General features: G+C 37.2%; 1 protein-coding gene across 4 annotated transcripts in view; it reads right to left on the minus strand.

Moving 5' to 3' along the window:
- The window catches only part of LOC126259893 (uncharacterized), a 526,255-nt gene that overhangs the window by 113,616 nt on the left and 399,673 nt on the right, over positions 1-12,966 (minus strand). For all 4 annotated transcript variants that reach the window (XM_049956973.1, XM_049956970.1, XM_049956971.1 and 1 more), the window contains one exon: positions 3,976-4,078. In XM_049956973.1, coding sequence (XP_049812930.1) covers positions 3,976-4,046 — 71 coding nt within the window. In that variant the 5' untranslated portion in view covers positions 4,047-4,078. The remainder of the gene's footprint in view (positions 1-3,975; positions 4,079-12,966) is intronic.

Below are 12,966 nucleotides of genomic sequence, written 5' to 3' on the forward strand. Positions count from 1 at the left end.
TTTTCTCACATGACATACTGAAAGCTTTGGATCAAGGCAATCAGGTAGATGCAGTTCTTCTTGATTTCTGAAAAGCATTTGAGTCAGTACCACATCTTTGCTTATTGTCAAAAGCTCGATCATATGGGGGTATCATGTGAAATTTGTGACTGGACTTTTTGCTAGTGTGGTGTCACAAGGCTTAGGCCTGTCCCACCCCTCATTAAATAGACCAAAACTTATACGAATAATTGTAAGAACAGTTATTATTATTATGTTCCTTAAGTTTGTTTTTGGGTTTTCAGAAATACTGTGGGAAGAAAGTTTATTTATGTTGCAGATAACGTGGAAGACGTTGCCCAACGATCACCACGAAAGTTCGACGTAGCGGCAAGTGGGCAAGGAATAAAACAAATGCTGCAAACTACCGCGAGCCGTGGAAGAGCCTGGGCCGCGAGGGCGTCAAGCTTCCTAGATCGTTGTTGGACAACGTCAAAGGAAGAGATATTCTGCTTTCTCTTTGTAAAAAGATCGATCGAGTCTTGAAAGGTTCTTGTAAAACGTATAGGCGGGCGACACATTAGGTGGGACCTGATGCCTGTTGTACTTCCACAATCATTAACAAGTTGTTAAATGTCAAAACCAATAGTTCATCATTTATATAGATAAAAAGTAGTAAAGATATAGGAAAGGAAGAGTTGCGGCGTTAGAACGAAAAGTGATACATCGCTCAGCAATGAAGAAGGGCGTAAACAGTGGGTGTTACGTGGTGAAAACAAATCAACTGATAAAATAGTAAGTCTGTAATTAAGCATAAGGCAACGTAACACTGCACTAGGGAGGACACAGTATGTTATCCTGGACAGAGAGTCATCGTCAGATGTAGAAGTAGTGTTGGGTATACCCCAGTCACGTGTGTTGAGACCCTTGCTGTTCATATTGTACATTAATAACTTTCAAGACATGTCTGCTTGTGTCTGTGTATATGCGGATGGATATGTGTGTGTGTGCGAGTGTAACCCGTCCTTTTTTCCCCCTAAGGTAAGTCTTTCCGCTCCCGGGATTGGAATGACTCCTTACCCTCTCCCTTAAAACCCACTTCCTTTCATCTTTCCCTCTCCTTCCCTCTTTCCTGACGAAGCAACCGTTTGTTGCGAAAGCTAGAATTTTGTGTGTATGTTTGTGTTTGTTTGTGTGTCTATCGACCTGCCAGCGCTTTTGTTTGGTAAGTCTCATCACTTTCTTTCTTTTTAGATATATTTTTTCCACGTGGAATGTTTCCCTCTGTTATATTCATATCATAATAAATTGTTAATGTATACTGAGTACACTAGTGATCATATTTTGCTTCCATGGAGAGCACCTAATGTTAATTTTATATCTAATGAACATTCGCTGGCCAGTTCTATTTGTCAAAAATCCCTCTAGCCAATAACAATTTGTTAAATGGCTCCACAATCATATCTAGGTGGTGAGTCAATGGTGTTGAAAGTATTTTAAAAATCCATGAAGATGGAATTGAATAAAACTGTTCACCTACACTTATCATATGTGAGAAAAGCAAGCTGTGTTTCAAGTAACTAATTCTTAATAAACCAATTATGATTATTTTAGAAATGCTTATTTTATTTCAGGATAGGGGGGAGAAGAGAACAGTGTCATAATCTACACACACACACACACACACACACACACACACACACACACACACACCTGGCTAACTGGCCTTCATTTGACACACACACACACACACACACACACACACACACACACACCTGGCTAACTGGCCTTCATTTGAGACAGAGAAAACACATAAGATATTAATATTCAAGACATCATTCTGTGTAGTTTTTGCAGTTGGGTGGTTTATTAAAATGTTTCACTAGTAGGTATATTACTCAGTGGTCCTTGCACCTTAATGAAATAGTAATAAATTCAGTACAATAGTCACTCATCAAATTTAGATACACTAGTTCCACGAAGAAAATGTTCAGCACCCTAGCAATGTCAAAGAGGAGAGATACCAGAGATTATATGCTATCATCATAATTGCAGTAAAAAAATATGGCATTTTGCTGGTCCACACAGGGTTATGGGAACTCTAACAAATCTACTTACATTTACTAGAATTTTATATCTTTTCAACAATGTGACCATTGGAGAAAGAGCACTACCTCATTGTGAGAAGCAAATGGGGAGGAATTACCTACGGCCTTTTAAATAAATCAGCATGCATTTAACTGAAATGGTGAATCTAATAACAGCAAACCTAAATCAGAATGACCAGATATGGCAGATGGTATAAATATTACAAGTGAGGCACTTTTCTAATACATCACATTCCTACATTCTCATACCAATATATGCACCATAAACACTAATGGTTATTGCAGTTTTACTATCTAGCTCTTCATTGCAAATAATGAGATAAATGTTAGGCTGCTTATTTTGATACAGCCAAGGCCAATAACTTATCTCCCACCTGACTGACTAATTTATCTTCAAGTATCAAAAAGATATAGGGCCTGATTTAACCCAACTTCATGTCAGATACCAAGTTTGTTTTATTTCCAGATGATACAAACACTGCAACAAATACCAAATAAAGTATAGCCTTAGAAAGATCAGTTAATGAAATTTCTCATGGATACTAATAAAGAAGCAGCTGACTGTGTTAAAGCACTTAAACAAATCTCTATTTGCAATACAAATACTGTCAGACATACGTGGTATTAAAATAGAAAAGCTAGGTTACTACACTTAGGCTACTTTCATTCCAAAAAGTCATATGGGGTTAGCTTGGCTTGGAGAGTTACTCCAAAAACTAAAGTTTTCAGAGGCCAAAAATGTGCAAAAACAATGATATGTGGTGCAAACTCAAGAACGTCTCACAGAGGACTGTGTAGAAAACTATGACTATTAACTACGGTTTCTCAAACTATTCATTCATTGATGAAATTCATTATTAAAATATATCTCTTTTTCAAACCAACTGTTCAGTTCATGACATCAGTACTAGAAACAACAACAGTTTTAAATCTTTGTGGAAGTCACTTACTTTAGTCCAGAAACTTGTCCATTATTCAAGAGCTCACATTCTCAATAACCTGCCAGCGTCCATAAAAGGTTAACTACATACTAATTACGTTCAGTTTAAGAGGAGCCTACAGGATTTACTGATGGCCGATTCCTCCTACTCTGCAGATTAATTTCTTAGTAGAACCAATGGATGTGTGCATATTACTAATAATATCAAATAATGGAAGTATTATGTACAATCCAACTTCTGTATAAATTCAGGACAATAATGCTATCAGTGTAAGTAAGAGCTGTAAAATAATTTCTCTACTTGATGATGGATCACTACAGTAGCCCAAGATTTGTCGTACACACCTTAGTGCATTGAACATTTATATATTTTGTGACAAGTTTGTCATCTTATAAATGAAAATATTTTAAAGGATTTTTTACTTATTCCATATCCATGAGGACCACTTCACTTGGGGTCTGTGGAAGGTACATTAGTGGTATTTTTTTTCTCTCTCTTTGTAAATATTTAATGTTTACTTATGTTCTGACATGTTCTACTGCTGGAGGATATCCTCACTTTGGATCTAGTGGAACATTACATCTGTGAAGGGCATTCTTAATGTTTAGTCATCATTCTAGCTGCTTGAAATCATCTCAAGCTAAAAGCAATTCATATATAGAATAGGACAGTTTAGTGTTTGGAAATGAGTGCAATTTGTCTCTCACAAATAACTATCTCTGTGCAAATGTCTAAGACTATGAAGTATCCAAGACTTTTGTACAGGCTCTTAGTAGAAAAATCAACTAGCACGGTAAATATTTTTCGGTAACATGAAAATAACACTATGTGATCAAGTGCTTCTTTCAAGTCCAATATGCTAAACAACATTCTCCAGCATTTATATTCAGTCTAGCAGCATATAAAGCTTTTTTTCATGAATGCAATTTAGCTGACAAATGACAAACCTGAAGAGTAACCGCCAGAAACAACCAAGTCCAGTGCACGTGGCAACTTCTCCAGTATAAGTGATAGTCATATTTAGTTTTCAATCCTTCTGCGTATGTGAACCTGCAAAACACAATTATGGCCAATTATTGGATCATCCTCCAAAATAATGTACAAAAGTAATCTCATATGACAATAAAACCACGTCATTACAAGCTTCAATAATGTTTAAGCTTCAAAGTAAAATACACGTCCAGAAATTTACTAATCAAACAGCTATACAATGTTTAGGATGGGCAAGATTGTTATACAGATTTCTTAAAATAAATTACTATTTATTATTTATTTTGATTAAGAGATAAGTTACCTCATCATGGAATTAATTAATTTTGAATTATATAGGGTCCAACGGAATCAAAAAGAAATTCAGTAATGTGGAACTACATAGGGTTCAGTGGAATTGTGCTCTCTGAACTTTGGCATAAGTGCACACGATAGTGTATGAAATATAAAAGTTAGATGCAACAATAAAATCTTAGGGCTAGTGCATATTCGCGGGTAGTGCACTAAATGTGAAGTAGATGGAGTTGTTTTGAGTGGAAATTGAGGAAATTATTGAAAATGGGAATTTTATTCAAAAGGGGACTGTTTCTTTGTGGATTTAGCATATCATAGTGTTTCTCTATGAGACAGGATCCAAGGACATTTAATAACATTATCACTGCCTTTCTGGACTGAAACAGAGAATAAATAGACTGATACAGAAATATCAGTATCTCTAGAATTAAATTATTATTTAGAGTGTGTATTACTGATGAAGTCATTTATAAATGTGCTTGCATATGTAAATGGAGTTCTTTCTTTAATTATATGTTACTATTAGTATTTACATTTTACTTATGGACGTATTACATTTCTTGATCTACTAACATGTTTACAATGTCTAGCTTGCTTCCCAGAATGTTGTCATGGCCTTTCGATTATACCTCACAGACACTGTTATTTTACAATGATACAGCACACTGATAAATATCTATCACTCACTCCCTTTCAGAATCCATAACTTAATCAACTGATGATCGTAGTCTGTCACACTGTTTTATAACAGCAAACAATAATACATACAGTTCACCATTTCCCTGAATCTTTCTACACAGTGTTTCCAAATTCTCAACATACACATTTGAGCTCATAGCAGGAAGTAAGGAGTTACCATTTTGCAAAATAACTTTTGTCCAGAAGCGAACCACATACTGTACGTAATAGAGGAGCAATCATGTAAAACAATGTTCTTCTCAGACTTTCATTTGTTGGCCGAATGAGCAACAGAAATTCAATGTAGCTTTACAATTATTATAACTGTAGACCACTTAATGCTAAAGGAAAAAAACTTACAGCATTTGTGTGTTACATTGTTTGCTTCGTATCCGGGGCCAGTTTAAGGCCCAAGCGACACAAGCTGCCACTTGGGACACCAAGCTATGATGGGCACCAAAGGTGCCACAATTGTGAAATTTCTATACAAGATGTATCACAATCAGTAGTGGCCAATTTGGGCAGCAGACAGAGTGTGTTCTAGTGCAACATTTGAGTACAGTGCATATCACAATTAGTGGTGAAAACTGACATGATGAAACTGTACGAGGAAAAAAAATCGCTTGGTGGGAAAATTTTTCTGTAACCTGTCCTTTCTGTATTACTTCCTACATGGAGTGTACTTAAAACTTTTACGCTAATGGAATAGTGATTATCAATGGGCATTGGAAGAATTATTAAGTCATTTAAATGATCTCTGCAAAACGAGCAGTCATCTATTTCACACAATATTCTTATTGCTCATTTTTGCTGAATAAATACTTTATTTAAGTGCTCCACACCAGAAGACAATTTCATAAGATAACAGCAAGTGAAAATATGCAATCACAGTTATCTTTGGGCAACGCAATGAGAGATACTTCTAAGAGCAAAACATGCTTATATGAACTGCTTCATTTGTTTATCTATGTATTTGCAGCATTTTAATTTATCCCATTGGACCCCAAAGACATTTACACTCAAGAGTTTCACATAATGTACGACCACTAACCTCTGTCTCTATTATACACAGTACCTTGCAAATAAATTAAATAGCCCACAATTTGCAATGAGGATGTTGTACAATGATGCTACCAGTATGACACGAGGATACTGTACAATGCTACCAGTGAAGACATAAGAAAAGCAGTATATCATGGCTTCTTTGAATCAGTAATAAGGTATCGAATTGTGTTTTGGGGTAACTCCTTGTCAAACATTAAAACTTCAGAAAAGCTTCGTTAGAAATATGCACAATGTAGGGTGAAGAAAATCATGTTGCCCTCTTCTAAAAAATATAAATATTTGTCTCAATGTTATTTAAAACTGAGGACAGGCCTGCTAATAAATTTCTTTTAATTATGTAAAACATACACTATTAAAATATGTCAAATTGTAATCAGTACACAACAAGTATCAGAAACTGATGGATCTACACTTCATTATGTTCAAATGGCAGAAAGGAGGTGCACATGGTCTTACCACCCCTTTTATTTATCCCCAATGAAAAGATAATTATTGAGCATATAGGTCTTGTTACCCTCAAATGTAAAAGTCACTTGACTGAAGAGACTGTGTTGCTTTTTGTTAATGGAAAAAGTAACCACTGTTTAGAGCACACACTGATGAAGATTCAGTCAGCGATATCAGACCTGCCACACAGACAAAGAGACTTGTCATCTCAGCAAATGGAATAACTCATTGTAGCTCACAGTTAAATGTTATCAGCCAGAGAATGCATGGGGCATCCTAACTCTGAAATTGAGTTGGTCTTCCACATGTCATCATGTCATAGGTCTACCAGAGGGCCAACAACAGCTGCCAGCCGGAGTGGCCGAGCAGTTCTAGGCGCTACAGTCTGGAGCTGCGCGACCGCTACGGTCACAGGTTTAAATCCTGCCTCAGGCATGGATGTGTGTGATGTCCTTAGGTTGGTTAGGTTTAAGTAGTTCTAAGTTCTAGGGGACTGATGACCTCAGAAGTTAAGTCCCATTGTGCTCAGAGCCATTTGAGCCAACAACAGCTTAGAGAATTGCAACAGCAGATAACTTTTCCACACTACAGAGGATCACATGCTAATTCATTGTTGGCAACAAAATCTGATAAGCAGCTATAATTTCCAGAATGATCTATCTATGAAGTTCAGATATAAGCTTTCCACTCGATGCTAATCACAAATTACAGCACAAAGGGGACATTATGGATATAATGCTACCAACATTGGAAATGTTAGGCATAAGAAAATATGATCTGGACTAATGACGCAGTACATACTGACACCTACTGCTTTCGTGATATGAATTTGTCAATACATATTTGAACCTTTTTTGCCAACACAGTACAGTTTAAAACAGTTGTGACACGCCATCTAGTGGATAACAAAGAGTGAAATCCAAGCCATTGATGGGTGTGCAATGTTCGTTCCATACATTTTGTCAGTGGTCATTAAACTGCGGCCACAGGCTACATGTGGTTGGAATCAAGGATTCATGTGACCCGAGGTTCTCAGCAGTACTTTGTAATAATGAGAATCTAGCAACCAACAGGTGAATCCAAGAACTTCTTTATAGTGTAGTTTTCCTACACAGTAACAAACAAAAATTAGGCAATTACAGTGTGACAGCTCTGGAATTGCTCAGGATGGCTGCAGTCTGAAACAGGACAATCAACACAAAGTGTTCCAAATGGTGTTGGCTTATCGGTCAGCAGGGGAAGGTGAGGAGCTGTGTAAAATGGAGCACAGTGTAACATTTGGATTTGTGTATCATGTTGCTAGCTTTGTGTTTAACATATTTCCAGTTGTCTTTGTTATCACTTTTGGCCAGTGAACTTTGGAAGTGTTTATATGAGGGCCATATTGAAAGCTGTGAGCAACCCACCATTAAAATTCCAATTCCAACAAAGTAACAAAAACAACTGCAAGACAGTAATACAGACTTAACACCATATGTTGCCATATTGTGATGTCATTAGCATCTATCATGTGACCACATGCAGTACTTCCAAAATGGCTGACATCAATGTTTTGTTTCATTGAATTCTTTGTCAAAGGGGGGAAAATGTGCTACTGAAATTCACCTCCGACTTCATCCTACCTATGGAGAAGTTAGCATCGGCACTAGCAGTGTTACGAGATGGGTGAAATATTTCAAAGGTGCAGATACGAGTATCCAGGAAAAGACTGGTGATGGTGGCCCTCGCACTACTTCCACACAGAACACTACAAGGAAATGATTCTGGTCAACTTTGTCGAATCTGGACAAACCATAAAATGCTGTCCGCTATATCCTGATACTTTTGAAGCTCCATCGCGCATTTTGCCATAAATGGCCTGGGAAGGTCATCTTGTGACAGAATAACCCATGTCCTCCCACTGCTCATATTAGGATATTTTGGTGGGAAACTCTTCCATGTCCTCCCTACTTTTCTGACTTGGCACCCTCCAACTAACATCTTCTCGGTTCTCTTACGGAACAGGTGCGAGGACAATGCTACGAGACAATGGAGGGTGGTTGACAAACAGTTAATCTGTGTCTTCTGGAGGTTGGAAAGAAGTTCTGTCATAAGAGTATTTTCAAACTTGCAGAGTGATAGCAAAAATGTGTGCAAAGAACTGAAAACTATGTCAAAAAGTGTCAGAAAGTTTATAGAATAAGATGATGTACTTGGTTTGTCTAAATAATAAGGATTAAAAGTTATTAAAAAAATTTCTGATTATTTTCAGTGAGACTCTCGTATTTCATCTTTGGTGTGTAATTAAAAAAAATTTTTTTTTTTGGATTATGTAAAGTAAAATTTTATTACATGATATTCTCTCTATTTTTTATAATCACAAACAATAGGTGTTATTCTGAGTCTTATGGCCACAGTCATATACTAGTTTAACATATGAAGTTGCAAAAATTCATAATTTTTGCAAAGAAAGTTTGTGTTATAGTAATGTGAACTGTGCAACCCCTGTTGTAGACACCACAGACAATGATGAAGATCAAAGTGTGTCACAGGTAGGCCCATCTAATACACCAACTGAAGAATATAGACCATGCAAGAATTTAACTGGCCTGATATTTTTAGAGGTTTCCCTAAAGCTGACGGAATAATAAGTAGCCGAAAAAAATAGAAAAACGGAAATGAATATCACTGTACAGGTAACCTAGTTAAAAAGTGTTTGAAGATCATTCAAGACAGTGAAAAAACTAAAAGCAACAAGAGAAATCGTTTTCCAAAGATTCTAACTTGGGTGGAACTGTGGGAAATAAAATGTGTGAATCTTTAGATTATTCAGACAATAAAGATATTAAAGGTCTAAACGGGGGCAGGGAAACATTAGGCCACCTGTTCAAGTTGGTTAGGTTTTAGTAAAATTTCCTGATAAGAACCTACTTCGCAATATATTGGTTAAGAGATGAGAAAGGAGGAGGATGGAGGTGACCATGAAGTGACATTTCTGCAGAGAGATGGCAAAAATCAAAATGCATTTGTACATCTGTATGAAGCTGATATAACAAAAAGTCAGAAAAAGGTGTACTCATGGTTTTACCGAAAACAAAAGGTCAGCATGGACGCATTAACTCTGGCCCCTATCTAAAAGGTTTTACTGCCGAATGAATACTGTGAAAAGATAATTAAATTATTTTCAAAGACTCTAGATATTAATTTTGTCTAGCACCGGTATTTCACTGTAGCTCAATTTATCGCGCCCTTACTATAGGTAGCCTATCGGGGGATCATAAAACACTAATATTCACGTAAGTTACCAATTAATAATACAATCTGTACATACGTGGGCTGGGATGCCGTCCCATAGTGTCAGTACTGTTCTTGGGCAAAAACATTTGAGGACCAATGCATTAGATACAAAACCTAAAGCATCTCAATGCAAACGTATATGTTCGTAAAGACAATATGTCACGCTAGCTTTCCAAACCGTGCCAGAAGTATTTTGTTCAACCACATGACCGTTCTTGCAGAGGAAAATTACGCTGGCTCAACTCAGTGGAAGGTACAGCACTTGCTACACCGTGGAAAAAGGATCCGCGAGTGCGCGTCTTGGGTTTCATTGTGACAAATTTCCGCAAGTTACAGGCTGCAGTTGAATATTCATGAATGAACAAAACTCCCAATACCTGTAGCAACTTGTGGGGGAGCTAGCTACACTTTCAGGAAAACGAGTTGATACCAACCGCTCAATGGTCTGTTTATCTTGCCCTGAGTACCAGCGTTGTTCATAAACGTAAGAGAAGGTACTTCGCTCTCTGTCACTATTCTACTGCTTCACCCAGTATCGGCACGTCTTTCCGCATCTTCATTTGCTTCTCACTCAGTTTAACTAGTACACTAAACGACATACCAGCGAATGATACATCGAATAATTACAACTACAGTGTAGCACTTGCCAAAGTACTAAGAAAATGACGTTGCCGACGTATTTTCTACTATTCGGCCATAACACGAGGATTCTAAGTCCCAGCTGTCTTGCAAATGCTTTACTTTCGTTACTGTGTCGATATGTGACAAGTTCCCCACGGCAGTGGCGCGACGCCTGTCCTATTCTCGCAACTCCTATTTTTGCGCTTTCAGACTGTATTTCAACTTCAACCAACACTGTCACAAGGGCTGCAGCAGTTCAGACGGGAAGAGGTACACTAAACTACGTCCATGAGGTTCTGCCAAGGAGAGAACTGGACTCTCCCCCCCCCCCCCCCCTTGTACTTTTCTGCATGCGTAACTTGTACGCAGATATTTATTTCATATAGTAAAAGCTTCATTTAGCCCAAACTTTAGTGTCTGTATGTGAAAGAATATACAGCCAAAACTTAAAACGGTTTTTCAACAACGACGATGTGGCCCTTCAACCTTGAAATTTTATCAGATCACAACGGTTGGCAGTCCCTGACCCAGCTACTCGCAATTCGCCGATTGATTTCCGATTCATGCGTGACTTCAGAAGCGAAGAAAATATGTTGGAAATAACGTTTATTTTTTCCAACATTCGTCCTAATAGCATTGTGATTATACTTTTGTCGGCAATTTACGCAGTGCACCGTAGATTTTCTTGTTGTAATAACAAGTTTGCCAATAAAAATAAAACCTTTAAAAATGCGAAAATTTCACACCTGCTTGTAGAAAATTAACAGCAAGGAAAAGCAGAAACTGTGGAAATGTTGAAAACTTAGCATTCCCACAAAGATTTGCAAAATCGCTTTCTTCACATTTCATTTTTTAAGCGTCTAGTTGCAGTTTTACACATCGTGCAAACGCGTTACTCGAACCACTCCAACGTTCACAACAATAGTGAAAATAATATTTTCGTTAACTCTTGAGAATCAATAAACTTTATAAATTCATTAACAAAATTTTTATAAATCAAAACATGTTATACCTTCAACAGCAATCAATTCCACGAACGAGCGCCGAGTACTAATTATTGAAACAATGTTTACACTCAGTTACATATGTGAAACATCTGTGGAGTTATACACAGAGAAGCGAAGGGTGGCGACAGTAGTCTCAGAAGTCACTAGTACACGAGAAGACTAAGTTAAGTTTCTTTTTAAGCTTGCAGACTGTGTAATAAATAAGGAATCAATCACATAAAGCAATCAAAACCTCGTGCAAGTGAGAGCAAAAACCATAATCTCCAGAGATTCAGGTTTAGTAGCTCCCATCTCTCAAGTCACGTATCGTTGGATTACCCATTTCCTGCAAAGATCTCCAAGCTTGTTACTCGGTTGATTTGAAATATATATATATATATATATATATATATATATATATATATATATATATATATATATGTGTGTGTGTGTGTGTGTGTGTGTGTGTGTGTGCTATACAACGTGACACACACATTGTAAAAACCTAATCCTTTGTTAAACTATTCCTGTTTCGAAAGTAAAGCGACAATGAGCTACGTCTGCAGCGATAGCAGATCCTATAGGCCTGTTAGCCTGTACAGATCGAAGTACTTATCGGTGCAGTGGTATGTTGGTAAGATTCATTTGCAAAAAGTTGTGTATTATTCCACACTTTTGCAAACAGGAAATAGGTGAGACGACGAACGAGCTGCTTGCAAACAACGCTATGTAAAACACAATTAGGAGAATAAGAATGTGCGAGCTATTTTTTCGAACGCTGAATACGGTATCCAAAATATGGACACGAATTTCATCAAAAATTGTTGCTCAACTTGCTGCTAGACGTGCATTACATATAAAAGTATCAGCAGCTTTTAAAGGGAAAATAATCCAGTAGAAATCTGCCTGAAAGGTCGAGAAGTCTTTCAATTTCGAAAAGAGAAGTCTGAATGACCTAGCAGCCTTCCATATAGTGACACCATTGTTCAATGATATGAAATTCTGTGAAACCTGATCGTCGGGCTCCATTTCGAAAGCTAAGTCACTTCTACATAAGCATGTTCTTTAGAATTTACCACGAGACAGCAGAAATCCTGGAGAAAATGGAGAGAACTATTTGAAGCAATAACCCTAGCCTTAATTCCATGAAGATATCATCAGGTCAAGGAGTCCTGTTGTGTACAGCAGTTCATGAAATCGGCATTGACACATTTTTCAGTTTGACATGCAGAATTTATTATGAACGATGGCTTCGCGATTTTACTTCTAAAAGCGTCATGCATTTCCTTTTGCTGCCCATCAATATTTCAAAGTAAGTTTACTTCAACATTCCATACACTATTAATAAATATTATTCTTACATAGCTGGAAACTGACCTCCCTGTCAAGTACGAAAAAAAAAAAAAAATCACAATGGTTAACATACTGTCACGTAAGCGAAGAAAAATGCAAAGAAATGCGACTTACCAACCCTACTTACAATGCTGAAGTAAGAGCAATATTCAACAAATCAGCTAGTAAAACTATCTTCTTGCGGAACGGTAGTAAGCAGGGAAATCTGTTGGAACAAATGTACCACTC

This window comes from Schistocerca nitens, chromosome 5 (assembly GCF_023898315.1).
Source record: "Schistocerca nitens isolate TAMUIC-IGC-003100 chromosome 5, iqSchNite1.1, whole genome shotgun sequence".
In the NCBI taxonomy this organism is placed as follows: Eukaryota; Metazoa; Arthropoda; class Insecta; order Orthoptera; family Acrididae; genus Schistocerca; species Schistocerca nitens.